Source organism: Falco punctatus (assembly GCF_963210335.1).
Source record: "Falco punctatus genome assembly, chromosome: 10".
Lineage (NCBI taxonomy): Eukaryota > Metazoa > Chordata > Aves > Falconiformes > Falconidae > Falco > Falco punctatus.
In genome coordinates, this window is record NC_137590.1 from 30,593,448 (window position 1) to 30,612,877 (window position 19,430).

Here is a 19,430-nt window from a genome sequence, read left to right on the forward strand (position 1 = left end):
GAGAACAGCACCCAGGGTGAATTTAACCATAGTGTGATGAGCAGGAGGGGTGGGCTGTGATAATCTGCTGTGGAAGAGAGAAATAGCAGAGCCTGAGCAAGGCCTTGCTGGTAACAGAAGAAACAAGATTGTTTCCCAGAGTGCCCTAACCATGACCTTAGGATAGGGATTTCTGACTGACCCTGAGCCATGAAGCATTAAAAAAGCAACAAATGATCTACTGGGCTGTCACTTCTTGACCTCCCTGTGAACAGAGAAGCTTTTCTAGCTCTCACTGAGAGAATGGTATCATTTCTGTAGTTATCTTTACCGCTTTCAGACTGCGTTTCTCACCTGTTCAAAGAGACCTGTGGCAACTGCTACCGTTTCGCTCCAGTTATTTTCATGTTTTAGGATAACAGTTCTTGCACTTCTGCCATTTGCTGATGGACCCAGAAGCATGTGAACCTGCCCATCTGATTTCAATAGTCTTTTCCTAATCTGGTAAGGTGATTTGTCATTTTGTTAAGATACCCAACACGTACCCCTCTTCTTTAGGACTAGGGGAGTTGCCACCATTGTGTACAGGGAGTAGGAAAAAAAAAAGGGGGGGGGGGGGGGGCAGAGTTTTTCATGGGGAATGGACTCTGTGGTCTACAAGCACAAAATTGGTCTCTCAGCTGTGACCCTGTTACAGCAGTCGCACACACACCCTTCCCCTGTGGCTGGCTTTACAAGAGAACAAAGGCAGCAGAAGTGGGTTTACACAGGTCTGGATAGAGGGTTTGCCTGCTCTTCGCAGAGTGTCTGTGCAGGTGATGCCCTGCATGATACAAACAGGTGTTACCACCTGCAAACGGCTGTTACAGGTGTGTTGCTGGTGTTACAGGTCTGGGTCTGATGTGCATGTTCCATCACTAAGTAAAGCAAATGGTGTGTCTTGCAGCCAAACATCCTACTGCAGCAGTTTCAGTGGTTGTTCTCTTTGGGCTACATCTAAATATATATGAAGCCAGAGTTTGTCAGCATCACTCTGCTGGGTTGCATGCTGCCTGGTATGTTATGGTTACTCTGTGCTGCTGTAGTATAGACCATTGTAATCAGCCTCTGGATGCTCCTAAATTAAGGCAGATCATCTTTTACTCCTAAGAAACCTCCAGAACCCAGCTGCAGCTATAAAGCTGCTATCAAATGGAAGCTGGCCGCAGTTCAGAGTAGGGGCCAATATTTTTAACAGCATGAAATTTTGTTATAGGGCTTCTGGAAGGATTCTGTATATGAACTGGAGCAAAATCAAAACTGAAGTCCCCTGTGTGGAAAAACAGGTGAAGAAAAGGTTGGCTGTGTTTGAGAAGGGATGTGCATCTCTTATATATACTACAGATAACGTCCGAGAACATTAATTTGGAATAAGGTGTATCTTCCTTTACTGTTGGCTTATGTTAACAAGTGCATTACAGTGTCGTGACCTCTTGTGTCTGAGCTGGTGTCTAGTAGAACATACCGGCTGTATTAATCTAATCAACATAATCAGAAAATAATTTGATATTTTGTTAGGAATTAAATCATAAACTCTACCCATTCTGTATGGGCCTGTCCTTCTCCATGTACTTTCATATTGCCACTGGTGGCTTTTTGTTTGCATTACAGCAACCTGAGGGTAAACACAAGGCAAGATCCAAGATAGGAAGGCAAATTGGTTTTGCAAACATGGCAGGGAAAGTGTGTGGAATCAAATGCCAATATTAATGCATGACATCTGCTCTCTGCTCCAGTTCTGAGTAAAGTAATCCAGTCCTAATTACACACTGCTGTGTCCTCTACCAGCTAAGGAGAATGGTGCAGCCATTCTTAGCACCGGTATATAAATTTCTTTCTGGATCTGATAGATACATTAGATGCAGGGCAGGCTTTTCATTTTTTGGCTGTCAGTTGCTTTGGGTAGCACAGAGAGAGGGGAGGAGAAAGGTTGCGGCAGGAAAAGATCAAAATCTTCCAAAAAGAGCTCTGCTCCTAGAATAAAATTTTTTCCTAGACAACTTTCCCTGCAGACCTCAATCAATATTATTCTCATCTGAGTGCACATATTATTCATTAAGAAATGTTGGCAAGATATGCACTATAGTGTATGCCTTCATTAGAGTCTCCACCTGCCTGCTTTTATCAGAAGATCTTCAGTAACTTTCATCTTCATCGAACTAGTGTCTGTCTTTGGATTGGGAAAGAAATCTTGTAATTTTACAGGATGGGTTTATTATATTTTTTTTTTAAAAGTGAAATATTCACCTCTTTGGTTTGTGCATGTGTTTTCTCATCTCACATGTTAATGGATCAGGATTATCATCATTAGATTCAGACTGAACTGGATGCTGATGAAATCATGTGCAAAAGATAGTTCAGTGCCACAGACCCTCACTGGCTGTGTGACATGGGAATAGCTGGAATTCCTCCCTTGTCTGTTCAGCAGCCATGTCATATCCTTTGTGTGCACATACTGCTGTTGTGCCAACAGCCATTTTCCTATGGAATCAACATTTTCAGATGATGTGTTGTTAGAATGACACTATGAAGACCTGACAAATGTCACCCATGCCAAGTAGAGCCAGAGGGAGCCACAAAACACGAGGGACACTGGCAGCATCTTAGGATATTGTCATCACAAAGCAACGTGAGCCTGACATTGCATTTTCTCTTCTCAGTTCATGTATTTCCATTTCTGACTAATCTGTGTCAATTCTGCCTAGTCTATTCAGCAGCAAGACAGTGAAGAAAGAATCTCACAGAAGAAAGGCACTGGGATTTTTGGACAGTATGTTATGGTCTAGCTCCATGACTGGGACCCTTGTGTGCTGCTGCAGTAAAAAGAACTGATAGTAACAAAACAAAGAGCCAGCTCCATGGTTCTGCCTCCGTTCATCCATCTCACATTTGATTAGTCCCTGCTTGACATCGGGCTGGGAGCAATAAGCTCTGATCCTAACAGTGAATGTGGCATCAAGCCCGAGAGCTCCATGTGTCACTCCAGAACCAGATACTGTCTCACTGGATTCCTCCATAGAACAACTGAGGCAGATGTGTGGATGACAGATTCGTCTTTCGGGTCTACCTACCACACCCACCAAGGTAAGGAACAAAAGGCAGGTCTATCTGCAGGAAGACACTGCAGTAGCAATTAACTTTGAAGCAGAGAAGGATATACAGAAAAGCGAATTATTGGTCCAGATGAAAGTGAGAGACATAGAAACTGTCACCAGAATTTACTCCTAAGATTTAATGGGGTGGGTTTTGTGCGATATTGTGAGGAGGGGTTTAAGGATTCTTTACCGCTTACTTTAAAGGATTCTGGAAACTGCACGGATACTGCTGTGTGCAGGGTCAGAGTTCATGTGTTGACTCACTTAGAGAGGTTGGGCTGAAGGTGCATTCCTGAACTTTTGCTTGACTTCAGTATGAATTGAAATTTTACATCGCTGTTGAGAACTGAAGGAGCATACGAGTGGAAGAACACATCTCACTGGAGCCTGGGAAAGTTTTGGGAAGTAGAAGGAGAAAGGCTTCTTGGAAAGACAAATCTCCTTTTAGTATGCGTTCCCTGAAGCCCAGGGGAAGGCAGCCTGTCCCAGCCCCTTTTCTGGGCCTCCCCTAAAGCTATTCACTCATGTCATAAGTTCCTCTGCCTTAGACCTGCCCTTCTCCCCAGGTGTATCGGTACTGCAAAGACACTGATGGACCTGCAAGGTGTCAAACCCAACCCAATCCTCCAGTAGCTTGTACCCACTCACAAAACCTTTCTGATGCTGGTTTCTCATGTAGAGAGAAACTTCATGGAGTTCTTTGCAGCTGAGCTGTTCTGGGGTGACAGGATCTGCCCCTTAAACGTCTTATGAAACAAGAAGCAGACCAAGAATTTAGGTCTTGCTACTTTTATTTTTTGAAAAAAATATTTTTCTTTTTAACTTTGCACTATGAAGAGCAGAAGCAAAACTTCTGAATAACTAATTTATCTGCTGTAAATTTCTCTAAAAGGTCGTTACAGACTGTAAAGCCTAATGGCTTAAAGTGCCAGGCTTATATCACAGTGTTAAAGAACCCATTCTCTAGAGGTAGTGTTTTTGAAGCTTTGCCATTTTTCTCCTATCAAAGGAAATGCTGTATTTTTAACAGACTATTTTCTTTTTTAAAAAATGGCCTATATTTATGAAAAATAGTTAGCGTTCATTTCACATAACAGTAACAGAATTGAGTGATTTATTTTTACAATGTATAGGCAGGGAAGTTAAGTAGATCAAGCAGGAGTTTAGAAATAATTGAGGTCTGTAGATCTCAGGTATGTATTTAAGTGGTCTTTTGAACTGCAGCCCATGTTCTGTGTGAACATAACTTTTCAGAGCACTTGTGATTTTCCTCTTTTACAGGACTGCTGAATTGTGGTATAAGGTCAGGCCCATGGTCACTCTCTTCTGACACTAGCAAGGTAGGTGCAAGTGATTCTGAAATGGGTTATAGCATAGAGATCTTTTGTAGCTAATCTAGTACAGAGCTGTGCAAATTGTCTTGGTTATTTGTGTGAATTCAAGAAATAAAACCCATGTGTCTAAACTGGCAGACAAAAGTCTCATCTGCTCAGAAATCTGACTTTGGAAATGGCTGCTAAATTCACCATATGCAGCCGTGGTCTTTGGTATGGCCTGATACTGCCTTCACTGTGGGATTCTGACTGGCATATGACTTAATCACCTTCTTTTTTGTTTTGATTTTTTTTTTCTCCTGTCAGCTGAAAGATAAAATAAAAAACATATTAACCTCCCTTATGAAGCTTTATAATTCCCAACACTGAAACATTAACCAACTCCTTAATTAAGAGAGACTGAAAGTAGAAGAATGCTTTTATGTCATTAGCTGGTTTTTGCTCCAGTCATCTGCCTCATTCAAGCATAGGATAATATGAAACCTCACGGGTCTGCTAAAGGCTTGACTTAAGTATATTGCAGACTTCCTTTGCAATTTAATAAGAATGGCACATTGTTCTTAAGAAACTTCATTTTTTTCTTGCTTGTGCTCAAGGCTAGCAAAAGAAAAGTAAGAGCAGCTAGCAAGCAAGTACCTCAAGTTAGACCCAGAGGTCTGAGCCCTAGCCCTTACTGCAGCACATAGGTGTGTTTATCCCTGGGTACCTCTTCCCTCCTGCACCAGGAATATCAGGAGTTAGCATTAGACCAGAAGGTTTCCTGGGCAGAGCACAGCTGTCCTTTTTTATCTGTAGTCTCTGCAGTATTGCGCATGATGACTTCTCAGAGCTGCCTAGACAGGGCGAGTGCAAGGTATTATAATTGAATGAATAACGGTGCACGTTAATGATAAACTGGTACCGCAGCAACGGTGTTGTGTGGTCCTCCTCCGGCAGTGAGCTGCTTTAGTGCTTTATTCCACAGGACGGAGGGTCAGGGAACTGAGGCTTATTCCCAGTTCTGCCACTGATCCGTGTTAATTTTTCCCAGTCACTCATTATGGCGCCCATTACCTATGGAAGCACTTTTCGAAGGAATGATCTAGCCGTTCCTCTCTGGTGTCAAGGTACTAAAAAATAAAGTGTGGTAAAATTCTTTGCATAAGATTTCTAATCTACTGAGTGAAGGAGGCTCAAAAATTACTGGAACTTGCTCACTTCTCTGAAATGACTGGCTGAACAGAGATAATTGAAAACCATGCAGAACAATGCTTCACCACGCTGCAAAAAAGTCATTTGCCTAAAGTGGGAACCTTTACACTGGGGTTCATCCCTTCATTTTATCAAAGCTGTAAACCTAAAAATCCCCAGAACTGTAACTGTAGGATAACAGCAAGCTGTTCAAACTGCATGATGTTTGTTTGGGAACGGAATGTTTTCGGTTTGTACTTTCTTTGCATTATTTTTCTCCCCTTGTGTCAAGCTCCCTCATGCGCATGCACATGTGCAAATTCTCTCTTGCCTTCTCCCTCCACCTCTTGCTTTTCCATCTCCAGTGACCACATCCCTCTCAGCTCGAGTGTGAACATCGCTTCTTAAGAACGATACCAAAGTCAGCGTCTGTTTCCTCAGTTTCTTCCTGTTCTTCCTTGGGCATCCCAACAGTGACCTTGAGCTTCAGTACGTGCAGACGAACACCTGCTACTCGGTAAGTCTGTGTTTAGATGAAACTGCATCACCCCTGTAGCAAAGTCAGAATTAAGGCTCAACAGTTGCATACTAAGATCCAGAGATTCTGGGTTTGCACCCAAAAGTCTCCTTGGCCACAGGGAGAAAAGGAATAGGCTCAAGGGCCAAAAGCACACTAAAAAATGAGTTGATGTATGGTGTTCTCCAGGATCAGTATTTTTCAAGTGCTGCTCTGTTCTTTCAGAAAAAAAGAAAAAAGACTAATCGAGTTAGATGGACCAAGTTCCTGTGGGTGCAGTATGTGCCATACAGTGGAAATTAAAGACCAGAGTATTAACAGGGTTTGTTGTGTTACAAAGCTGAAGGCATTTTTATCCTTGTCTGTGTGTACTCACAGAAAAACATACTGCACTAATGAAACACAACTTTGTGTTCCCAGTCATATTTATGCTTGCAAGGAATGAAGGTAGCTCAGGAAGTTTCTTGCCAAGCAGGCTTAGCTACAGGGGTGGGTTTTTTGGTGGGGGAGAAGAGGAAGTGCTTGTGGGTTCCCCCCGGCCCCTTGGCTTTAAGTTATGTGTACAAGGTGTGTTTTAAAGAGAGTGGTAGAGTTGCCAAACAAGCAAGTTCAATCATGGCTGTCTTGACGTGGGTGAATCGGAAGATGGGGAATTGGGGAAGGGATAGCTCCCATGAGATGATGTGCAGCATTTTCTCCATTGAAATCTATCAAAAATTGTCTGGTTCCCCTCAAGGGGAACCAGCCTGAACAAAAGTCCAAAAAAAGGCAATGTGAGGGGACCTAAATAAAAGCTAATAGATGAGCCGAGCTAATATTAGTTTCCTGATATATAAAGCCAAATGGATTAATGGATCAGCTCATGCATTGCCTAAGGAAACAAAAAGAAAATCTTCAATACTTTTGTGCACATTGAGGTTGTGAACAATAAAGGTATTTAGAAAGTAAAAACCTAATTTGGGGGAATCAATTACTACTTCTTTCTTCTTACCCGTTTTTTATTTAAAGGAGGTTCACACAGAGGTAAAATTTGGGCAGCACGCAAGCCAGAAGTCGTGCGTCTCAGATACTACAATGATGGTCGATCTCGGTTTGCATCAGTCTTGCCTAGGCTCTTTTTAGCATTCCAGCTTCAGCTAATGGAAATCAAGCCCATTATGGTAAATGTAGGAAGCAAGTACATTAATAGTGGGCACTGACATTAATTCAGATGGTAAACAATTCAGAACTGTTCCCAGTACATACTAGATTATGTATCATCTTACCTGCTGCTTCAGAGGGCCTCTTCTTTCACAGGTTTTTAAAGTACAGAAGCTTGTCTGCCACAGAGTTTTCTGCTTTGGTAAACAAAACTATTTGCAAATTATGCTTTGCTCCCCATCAGCCCTACATACTTTTTTCTTTTTGGATTTGGTTGCAAAGAGAACTGCCACCATCACAACACTGATCCGTTCCTGGCTTTCAAAAAAGAGGGGCGGATGGGGCAAGTTTAGCAAAGGGGAGATGTGGGGAATAATCAAATGGAAAGGTAGAAAGAAAATTGAGCTTATTTATACAGTAACACGTGTGTTAGAGTAATGCCTCCCTTCCCCGGCTATACGCTCCCCCATTTTCTCTCTCACACACGTATATACACACACACTTTAACTGTGCTTTTGTGTTTTGTCAGAATTAATGAGAAAAGTTCCCTTGCCCTAGGGGTAATTAGTGTCCTTGGAGTTAAATAAGCTAATACTTAGACACCTCTGGCACAGGCAATTATGTTTGTGTATTGAATAATTGATTCAAAGAGGGGGGGAAGGGGCTGCTAATCAGATCTGAGCATAATGAATTGATTTAATTAACAGGGGAATCTGAGGGTCCCTGGGAAATGTGTGCATTTATTCAGCAGCAGGAGAGAGTGCAAAGCACATAAATTGAGAGAGAGCGAGTGAGCGAGGCAGGCGGCAAGTGCTTTTGCTTTCAGTGATAGGTTCACATCTTTCCTCCCTCCCACCCCCCTTCCTTTGAATATAATTTTAGATTTAGAGTGAAATCAAGAGAAAAGCACTTTAGAAGCCTGGAAAGCTCTTGCAGTAGCAACAGCAAAGGGGGGAGAGGTTGCGAGCTCTCACACGCGATTACGTTAAGACAATTTTTGACAGCGCAGGTTGGAGGGGACGGAGCGGGGGAGCCGGCCCCCGAGACTGTGCCTCCCTTACCTTTTCTCTCCCCCCATCCCCCGCCGCCTTCTTTTTTAATCCCTAAGCTGGCACCCGCGCCGCAGCGGCGGGGCCGGGGCCGAGGCGGCTGGCGCATCAGCCCGGCTCTCCGGCGCCCGGCGCGACCGTAGCCCGCCGCGGCCGCGCTCCCAACTCGCGTCCCGGGGCAGCGCCGGGCGGCCGCGCCGCTGCCCCCCGCCTCGGCAGCCCCCGGAGCCGCGCGGCGGCGGCTGGAGGGGGAGCGCCCCAAGGAGCCGGAGCGGCGGCGGCGGCGGCCGCCCTCGGCGCCCGGGACAATGGTGCTGGACAAGGAGGACGGTAGGTGGGAGCGAGGGGCGGCGGGCGCGGGGGGCTGCGCCGCGGCAGGGCGCCGCTGCCTGGCCTGTCCCGCATCGCCCGGCCGGTGCCTCACAAAGGGGCCCCGGCGAGCGCGCCCGGGACGGGCCCCCCCGCCCGCCGCCACCCCGCCGCGGTTCGGAGGCCGAGCGGAGCGGGGTCTCCCCGCCCGGGCGTGCCCGGCCCCCGCCGAGCGGCGCGGCGGCCGCGCTGGGGACCCGGCGGATAGCGCCCCGGCCCCGGGGAGCGCTGCGGGGGGGCGGCTGCCGCCTGCAGCCCCGGCACCGGGCCCGCCATCGGCGCCGGGGGCCTTGGCGTGTGGCACCGGCGGGCCAACTTCGGTGCCCCCGAGGCCGTGGCCGCCGGAATGCCGCCCGCTCCCGTTCGGCGCCGCCTGGCGCGGTGCGTGAATGGCCATAAAATGTCTCGGGGCGGGGGGGGGGGGGCAACTCGGGAAAGTGGCCACCGGGCTGAGGAGGCCAGTGGGAGATGCCTTCCTGCGCGGTTTCCCCCCCCTTGTTTCTCTCCACCTTCCCCTTGCCTTTTGATCTGGAGTTTCTGCCTCCGAAGGTGAGCGCCCGCCGCCGCGGCCCCGCGGAGCGATGGGGCACGAAGAGAAGCCCCAGGCTGGCCTGTGCCGCCAGCTGTTGGGAGGGGGCCGGAGCGCGCACAGCTGCAAGGTTAAATGCTCCTGCCCCGGAGAGGTGCGTGGGGAGGGAGCCTGCTGCAAACCCGTCACATGCCTCTGGGCCCACAATCCCTTTCCCAGCGTTTTTTAATTCCTCCGGTTCCTGGCGGCCCTCTGAAGTAAGCTGATGTAGTGTTATTAATGGGGTCTATAATGCTCCAGTCGAAAGCGCGTGTTGAGGAGGGAATGAACTCATCTGAGTGGCCGGCGAGGGCTGACAGTAGAAAGACTTCTCTCATCCCTCGCCCCCTGTGTGCAAAGGTAAAAGGGTTAAGTAACGACAGAGGAACTGGGCGAGGGTAATTTCTTACTGGTATGTGCAGCAAGGTTTGTGTTTCTCTGACCTCGCTTTCAGGGGTGACCTGCGTTGCGAGAGCCCCCTGAATTTTGCTCGGTTGTTGGAGGAAAAGGCAGGCAACGCTTTTAGAACGTCTCCATTAATACCCTTTAATAATAACAATGACTGGGTGATGTCTTAATCCCAGCGACTCTGTCCGAGTGTGCCTGCCAACCTGTATCCATTGCAATCTGATTGAGGAGCTAACAGCAGGATGCTGCCTCCCTTGCAGAAGCGAGAGGCACAGGTGAGCTGGGAGGAAAAACTGAGATCTGAAGAGGGTTTCCTGATAGGGGTGTTTGGGTTCTTTCAGGTGTCGCAGACATACTCATTAAACGCAAGGAGCTTGGGGCCAGCACGATGGTGGTGTAAGGAAATTAAAGTAGAACCGTTGATTATCCAGACAGTTCTCAACAGCCTCCTTCCAGGAGATCTCATGAGTGGCTGCATGAAAGGGAATAATGGTGGCGATGGTAGGAAATTAGCGCAGGGTGCACTTAAAAAGGAGGAAAGAGGAAACAAACCCCTGATGAGAGGGATGTGGAGATCAGAGCAACAAACTGCAGTAACGCCTGGGAATCTCCTGGGCTGTTGACAGAGTAGTTATGCTGGAAGAGGAATTAGGCTCACTTTTAAAAGTGTGCTGGAGAAATTGGGGACAGGAGGTGGGATTGAGAGAAGAAACTTTTTATGAAGAGGTTATTTTACCTTTGTACGTTTCATTCTGCCTGATTCAAATGGGCTCCACTTGCCCGCTCATCTGTGAATGTTAAAAGGGGATGCTGGACCTGCGTAGGTTACAAATGGATTAAAATGGAAGCTTTTGCTAACTAAACCAACTCCTTTTGAAATCAAGCTTGAATGAGCTTGTTAATAAAAATGGGTCTGTTTTACTCCCGTAAATGGCGCTTTTTTTTTTTTTTTTTTCTTTTTCCCACCAGAGGCCAGTCTGATTTCTACCATCTAAAAATCCTGGCGTTGTGGCTAGTATCCAATTCCCTCCTTGATTTTTAAGAGGCTTTGCCATGCGTGGGCTTTTTTGTTTTGATTCTTTGGTGGTGGGTTTTGGTTTTGGGGGGCAGGGTTTGAGGGGTTTTCTTCTTTTGAGGTCTCTGGCAGCAGTGGGGCTATTCGTAGTTACTACTGTGTGGGGAAGGTAGTATTTCAGAAATACCCCCCCTGCTCTCCCAGTGGTCCTTGTGCATCGCAAGGAGGATGCTTGCTGCCTAATAAATAGAGGTTGCAATGTATCCTTGCTTTTGCATCCCTGAAGGCTACTTACTTGGCAAGCTGGGTCATGGCCATGGCCTCAGAGGCAGCCACCCACTCTTCCAGCTCTGGGCTGGGGCTGTGACGGTGCCCTAGGGGTGCGTGCTAGCCCTAGTGTGACACTAGGATCACCCGTGAAGTCTAATAACTACTGTACAGCTTTGTGAGTGAAAAGCTTCCTTGGCAAGCACACTTTGTGGCGCCGAGAGAAGTAGTAGAGATGCAATAATACTTTTCTGTGGTCTTCATGGATATCGTTGAGGATGAAGGAGCAGACTGAAAAAAAAACAATAATAATGTTTTTGACTTGATGTGTTGCGGCATCACATCAAGTTATGTCAGGGAGGTAACATCATTTCATATGTTTGAAGTGACAATAGTGTAACCTGACTGATGCAACGTGACTTGATATGAGAAAATACCATTTTACAGTGGAACTTTGGTAAATACCTTCCCAAAAGAAATGTTAGGAGCTGAGCGAAGGGGAGGGGGGGGGAGGTTGAGAGTGAAAAACTTCAAGGCTTGCATTTTAGTCAGTTCCGCTGCATAAATCACTGCTGAATTTGCTGTGGGCAAGCCAACCTACGCACCATGCAGTGCATTTATAAATTTCAAGATAATGAGTTAAGATATTTCTCAAATACATAAATGTTTTGATTGCAAAGACCAGACTTCTGCTTAAAAAAGTAAACTGACATCAGGTATCATGATTAATTCCAACAGATTGTGTTAATTGTGGTTGACTTTAACTGCTGTACAAATTGTTGGGGGTTAGAAAACTTCTTTTGTTGGTGGTGTGTGAAATGAGTAAGCAGATAAAGCGTTTAAAAATATCTCCTCGCAAAGGGAGTAAACCAGCCTCTATGACATGATGGAGCAGTAAAGGAATAAAACATACATTGATCTGGTGCTGCGCATTTCTTCACAAGCGCGTTGCGTGTGCTACTCTGCCACGGAAGTCAGCTGCAATAGGCAGTGGCTAACTTCATTTTTATCAAAACCCTGCCTTTCTTGTAATTACCAAATAGCATAAGTTTAAATGTACCGTATATTTTGGGGTCAGTCTGTCCTTTTTGAAGGTGATAGGGTTGACAAGTACGCAAACAGAAAGACTGAACGTTTTTGGAGTTCACCCGTTTCCTAAAGGAGGCCAATAGTGTATTAGAAGTATTAAAACACCTCACGTTTAGAAAAGCCTGTCTTCTTGTTAGTTTTTGCACTGATGCTTTTAACTGTTAGACTTTGATCTTTGGGATAAAGTCCTCCTCCTTTTTTGCTTGTGAAGCTTCTTAAAATAAAATGATTATTTATGGTGGCCGCACTCCTACGCTAAAATACATACTCAACACTTGCAAATAGTATCACTAGGAAACAGGAGTTGTTGGAAGTTCAATGTAAAACGTTACATTTAACATCAAATATGTTCAAGGACCGTTAGGATTAAGTATTCTGAATGCAAGGGGAAGGAAAAGCCACTTGAGCTGGGGATAAGGAATCTAATTAAAAATTGGTATTAAGGATATAACTTGAGCCCACTATCATGCTTTCTGGAGTAGCGTTGTATCAGTTGTAAAGGGGAGGAAGAGGTATCATTAAAGCAGGAATGAAATGTTTTCTCGGATTAAAAGACAGAGATGAGTGAAACGGTGCTGTTGATCTCGGTAGTGAAGCGTCTGATCCCGCAATCCTTACGAGCGCCATTGGAGACAACGGATGACTTGTCGGAAGCGGGATCGTGAGTTGCGAGGGGAAGGATAAAAGACGTGGGCCCCAAACTCGTCACTTTGTATTTGGGCATTGATGGCATAGCTGAAAAGCGGAGCGACCCTGTAAGGGTTTGTACATTCATTTTAATACCGACCCAGTGAAAACGGAGCTACAGCCTCCGGAGTATTCCCTGAAACTAATCCGCCCGTGTGAAAACAAACCCGGCGTGTTTGCACAGAAAATTAGTATCAAGTTGTAGGTCACAACCGCCGCCTGAAACCGAGCTGCGGGGCGCAGGGCCGGCCTGAGGCGGCCGCGGGGCGCCGGGAGCTGCGGGCTGGCTGCGGGCAGAGCCCCGCTGCGGGGCGCGGAGCGGTGCGGAGCGCAGCCGGGGCCCGCGGCGGGCGGTGCTGGCGGGGCTGGGCTGCAGGTGGTGCTGCTGAGCCGGGCAGGGGGAGCCGCCGGGCCGGGGGGGCCTGGGAAATATGCGCATTTATTCAACAGCCAGCGTGCGGGGCTCGCAAATGGAGAGGCAGGGCAGCAGCAGCCGGGCTTAGGGAGCCGACCCTCGCCGAATATGATTTTAGATTTAGATTCGGCTTAAATCCAAAGGGAAATCACTTGATCAGGCTGAAAGCTGTGTAGTTGCAACCGCCGGGGTTATGAGCTATCAAACGCAATTACATTAAAATAGATTATACTGTGCAAATTGAGCCATTTAGAAGGTGAGAACCAAAGAAACAGCGCCGATCCCCCTTCCTTCTAAATTGCAGTTTGAGTTCCTTGCAATTCTGAGGCACAAAAGTAGGTGAGACTGCTTTTGTATCTGCAAAGTGCTTTATTTCTGAGTGTAATTCTAACTGAGTGCAATCTAGGTTAAAAGCTGGACAACTGGGTAATTAGAGCTCACTTGCTGCTAAAGGACGATCAGCTGTACCGTAGCTCATTTGTGTTCCCAGAGACTTGCTCTCTTCTCCCCTGAGCGGAGGCTGCTGGAGAAGAAGCATCTGCCCCCGGACTTTTCTTGGTTGCGGAGATGATGGTGCTGGACAAGGAGGACGGTAGGTGGGCTGAGATTGTGTAAGCCTGTGCTCGGGGTCTTCTGTGTGCTACTAATGTAGACATAAATAGTTTTGAAACAGATGTGTGCTGCGCGTATCGGAGCGCTCTGCTTTCAGCTTCTGACATTTTTGTCTCGTGTTGGTCAAAGCATGCTTGCTCTTTATTTTATTTTTTTGTTTAATCTTCTCTCTGGCATGATTGAACCAGTCAAGAAGAGTTTACCCCAGGCTCTGTTTGCTGAAGGATGTAGCAGAAACAGCTTGATTTTGTGTCTTTTATCTCTATTTAGATTTTTTTCTTTCTGCAAGTTACTCTAATATATCCATTTTAGCCTGTTTATTTCAACAGCTTTTATTGTAAATCTAATTTTGAGGTTTTCTTTCCTTTCCATTGCATGTCATTTGGGTCTCTTTAATATGTGCCTTTAATATTTGTTTCTCACAGCTTTTCTTCATAGCTATAAACATAATGACAATAAACTAATAAGCTGCTCTGGCAAAAAAAAAGCATTGGCTTATTCTAAGAATTTACTCCCTTCTCTAAATGGCACAAGTGGAGGTTCATTTGGGAGGTAATTTAATGAATGAAGCTGAAGGAGAGCTTGACTTGTTTTGGGACTTCGCATATGCTTATTTTTCTTAAAGCTGACTAGTCCTTATCAAGGATGACTAGTGGGTACGAACTGATGTAAGGAATGATAGACAGTGTCAGTACTTTGAGTGACCCAATGCCGTCTTTTGCACGTTGCCTACCAGGGCATGCAACTTAACTGCTCAGTCACCAGTAGTTTCTGGGACGAATGTGGTAAGTCTAATCACAACTTCTTAATGAGTTTTTGTCTGAGGCTGCTTTGTGGCTTAGGTCTTCCCTGATAGCTTGTACACTGAAAGCAAAGATTAGAACTGAGGCAGAGCAGGATGCCTCTGTAGCCATCCGGATGGACTTCCATCGGTGGTGCTGTCTCTTGCCAAAGACCTCTGCCTTGGCAGCACTTTGTGTATTGACAGTGGGAACTATGTCTTAACTTTCTAACGCACATCGGTAGCTATCAGCTCATTGTTCCATTTCACCTTTATAAATGGGTGAAGTGTGCGGTGTAACGGGTTTGTTGCTGGATTCTCTGACCTTCTAAAAATTTTTTTCAGAAATCTCTTAAGTGTTGAAAAAAAAAGTCATAGGCAGTTGTCCCTTGAAAGTAGAAGAAATTACTGAATATTTGCAAGACTGTAGACAGGAAACAGCTTTTCACAGGGAGCCAGAGAGCTTGGAGAACTTGGAAGCTGAGCATTTTGGCAGTACCATTGATTTTACTTGAATATATGTATTGCTTTTTAAAATATTTATGAGGAAAATAACTTGTAATTCAAAGTCACTTGCTTTCCCATGTCAGATTGGTGCTAATCATGTATTGTGAATAATACTGAAAGCTGCCCAATGCTAATAAGTTGGAGTGATAGGATTTTTGTTCCCTAACCCATATCTGCCTTCTGGTATTTTAAAACTGAATTAATACTGTACTGGAGAATAATTAGGAAAGAATGCTTGACTGTTGAAAATAGTGGACGGATGCTCACTTTGAACCAGAAGTCTTCTGCTGAAGTTTCTCTTCTCTCTCTCTCTCTTCCTTGCATCCCAAAAAAGGGTGAGGGGGGAATACTACCTTGTAGTTTACATCTAGCATGTTGAGGCCCTTATCTCATTAGAAGTTTGATTTCTAAAATTATCAGTCTGGTGTGTGGATGGGATGTGAGGTTTTGTTCGATGTGAAGCACTTGGGACAGTGAAAAAATGTGAATGGACTTTTCATAAAGATTGCACACCTTTCAAATATGAGACCAAGAAGAAATACATCATTATCAGGCCCCCCTCATATGCAGATTCAAACAGATTTTGACTAAGAGTTGACCAATGTGGAGCGAGTGCCCGTATACAAGTTGTCTCGCCCTTCTGATTTTTTTCTGTGCTAATTAAGCTGACATCCTTAAACTGTGAAATAGTCTTCTTCAGGGAAAAAAATCAGAATAAATGCTGGGCTTTATTTCTGTTGAGATCTCATAAGTTTCTTTGTTAACGCAGTAGAACTTGTAAAAAACCCAGTAGATGTGAAGCATCTGTTACACATCTTCTAGATCAGCTTTGCACTTGACTGGACTGTGGATAAAAGACACGCTAAGTGGTTGAGTATTGCTTACGCTGGGAAAACAAATGAAGCTAACAGGGTTTCAAAGGCTTTGAAGCAGTGTCACTCTCAGAGGTGTTCAGTTGTTTTCTTTGGCAATATAAGTTGAAGCAAGCTAGTTTACTTTATTAGAGGCATAAGGCTACTCTTGTAACCTTCCTCTGACTAAGATGAATTTGGCTGACTGACCTTGTTTCTTTCTGGACCACACGTGTTGCGCTGGGTTTGGGGTTTTCTTCTTCCCCCCCCCCCCCCCCCCTTAGGACTCATCTCTTTTAAGGGACGTCAGCATTTTCCATATTTTGTTAAATCTTCTTTTTCAATTTGTGTTTCCCATTAGAACTATGTTCTGCTATGATGGAGCAATGCAAATCAAGTAGAATAGCCCAAATTAATTCTTCACATTGGTGGCAGTATGATTGCCTGCATGGAATCAATAATGCATCATGGAGGGATCAAATTTTGGAGTATAATGTGTGAATAATGCTTGACACAAAACAAAAATTCAGTCTTCATAATAGCAATTAGGAAAAAGCTGCAGCTTATCCCAGCTGTAATCTCTGCTAACAATGAAGCACAGCCTGGTAATCAGCATGTATGGTATGAAATGCACTAATAGAAATCACGGCTCTTTGTTATATGTGTGTGGGGGGGTGAAAGTTTCTTTTTAGCTAACTTGTACTGTGTTAACTAGACATAGTATCCTTCAACCAAATTATTGAGTGTGTGTGCACTTGTAAAAACACTGATCAGCTGTGTGTTTGTCCCGATGTTTGCACAGACAGTAGCACTACAAATCACGGATCCTTTGTGTTTTCAAGCAGAACTCTGATTAAATAGATTGCAAGAGTAGGCCAAGTAAATAAATATTGGAGCACTCTGTTAAATATGTGCCTGTATACCAACCTTGGGGTTTATTTTAAAAAATTTGCCACATTTTCTTCAAAAATGAGAAGAAAAATACGGATACTCGGTGGTTGTGTGCATTGGCGATGGAGAATGTGTCTTAGGTTGATGGGAGGTATTTAGGGCAATGAATATTAGGTAATTTGAAACTGGATTAGTAGCAGCAGTTGGGTTCCCTGTTGTGTAAGAGCCCATCTTACCCTGCACAGAAGGAAAGAAAAGCAGCGTTTGGAATTAGAAAAGCAGTGAAATTGATTGTATAATGGCAGTTACAGGAGCGGTGCCACAGCGCCCTAGCCAGGACAGTAGAGCTGTTGGTTGGCTTCACAGATGAGTATGCCAGCAGACATACGGAGGTACCTATAGATAGGTAGATGGGTATGGAGGGAGGTCTTCCTGCAGCAAGATAGGTCCTGACAATCCTCTTCTGTTGATAAAAATTGTTATACACACAAAAACAAGGCATGTACAAGTTGTACACAAGCCTAATACAAAGAGTGCCCTATAGGAAGAGCTGTTCTGTGTGCTGCTGGTATCTTTTGTTTTCTTTTTAACGCACCTTTCTCAGGTGTACCTAGTGAGGAATTGTGCGGAGAGAGAAGGGGAAATGGCAGGGTGGCTTTTTCCTCATATAACATGGAATTTAATCTTTCTGTTGCGTAATATTCCTGAAGCTGCCCCGCCCCCCCCCCCCCCCCCCTTTTTTTTTTTTTATCTCCCATACACTTCTACCTTGGACCTTCTCCGTGGTCTGCCATTTTGTAGCTCCCCATGTATAAAGAACAACTACACACCTTCCCAGACATCAAGGAATGTTTGATTGAGGTCACCAGAGATGCTGTATTTACTTACTTAGCTGGGACACCTGTTGTTTTTTTGAGGGCTTGATCTTGTCACACATGGTCTTGGTGTAATTTCAGAGGTTTGGTCTAGCTTTAGTTCATGACACAGTGTCCTTTTGTGACTCAAATGCACAGCAGTGGATTAATATATTTAGGAAGAAGAGACAGAAGGTTGTAAAAGCAGAAATCCGAGTAAGACCAGAGCACATTTGGCAACAGATTAAACCCTGAGACGTGGTTTGGCCAGAAAGGACAAATAAACAAATAAATAAATTGGACCATTTCTCCAAAGCTGACCAAGTGTGGAGCTAGAGGTAGTCTTCCTGGAGGTGTCCCCTCTCCCTGGAAATGACAAATATAGAAGAATCAGAGAACCATGAGATAGTAAAGTAACTGCCTAAACCTTTCCAAGAAATGGAAGGTACTGTAGCTGGAGCAATGGTAACCTGGATATCTATTTAATGACATCTCTTCCTATGGGAAGAAGAGGTGCGAAAGGAGTTAGTAGACCTAACAGGAGCAAACTACTTTGTATAGTAGTATTCCTGCTAGGCAATCCAATAGTTCTTGGTGTGTGCTCAGACTAGATAGTTGAAGGTTCTGGGTAGGCATCTTTATAGGATGCCATTGTTCTTCATTCCCAGATGCCAGTGACATGCGGTAGTTGTCTGGTTGACATAAGTGTTAAAACAGTGTAGGAATATTTTCTAGCTTGGGTAATACCGGAAAAGAAGCCAGTTCTTGGAAATTAGTTTGCTCTAATTTTGGTTTAATATAGTAGAAAGTACGCTTGATACCCTGGCAGCGGAACATAATTTGTCTTCTTTGGAGTTAGTGTTAAATTTTATTATCTTTAATAGATACAACGTGAACATGTCAGCCTGTTTGTCATAGCCTTTCTGAAAATGCTCTCTTATGGTAGAATCTTCGGAAAAATTGCTTTTAAGAGCAGTGCATTATTAATAAAGTAATCCATTAGGTCTGGTGATAAAGGGTCACAGCAGAGTCTGAAATACGTTTCTTAAATGGTTAAGAAATTTATCATGGTTGGAGGATTAATTGATTTCATTTGGAGGCTTTCTTAAGGTTTTCAGGCTTTGTGTTTAGAGATGGTTTTACTCTCTTTGGAAATGTGCTTGCTGCTCAAAGTTTTGCTTCACTGTCATTAGCATGAACTATTACATTTCTGCTAAAGGCAAACTGTTCTTTCAGCATTATGACTGATTGCATCTGTGAGGAGTCTTACTTAGATAAAGAATATGAAAGTTTATGGCAAATAAGGTATTTTACTTGAAATCAATTCAAAATCAGAATAATGGTATCAAGCATTAAGTGTTGCAGTGTAAGAGGTAAAAAAGGCACTGCAGAGGCTGCTAAATGCTGAACTATAAAACTCTAATGGGTCTATATCTTTTTAAAATTGGACAGAACTGTCATCATTTAGAATACATAGACATTGTTTTAAACTGTGTAGAAACCACTGCCCCCAACTTCAATAATGCGTGTAACTGTTGCCAGTCCATGATTTATTCAGTGAATGTAGCTCCTGTTCACTGAAGACTTTGGGGGTGGAGGGAAGGGCAATTTAAAATGTAAGTTGTTCCCTATTAGATTAACATAATTAAACCTATAGATGGTCTGGAAACAATTCACTGCAGCTACTCTTCTTTAATTCTCCGTGTGTAAGCCTGTGTGCGCGTTTTCTCTGTCCTCCAACAGGATGACTCCCGAGCCCAAGTTTTCAAGAGCGATGTTGGGTACTACCTGTG

At 44.6% G+C, this 19,430-nt stretch overlaps 1 protein-coding gene across 6 annotated transcripts in view; it reads left to right on the top strand.

The window, feature by feature from the left end:
- The first annotated feature begins 611 nt into the window (after positions 1-611).
- LMO1 (LIM domain only 1) overlaps positions 612-19,430 on the top strand; it is a 69,152-nt gene continuing 50,333 nt past the window's right edge. The window contains exons 1-2 of one of the 6 annotated variants that reach the window (XM_080404853.1): positions 8,678-13,480; positions 13,632-13,733. In XM_080404853.1, the coding sequence (XP_080260979.1) occupies positions 13,709-13,733 (25 nt within the window). In that variant the 5' untranslated portion in view covers positions 8,678-13,480; positions 13,632-13,708. The other 5 variants (XM_080404854.1, XM_080404856.1, XM_080404855.1 and 2 more) reach the window with 5 other exon arrangements.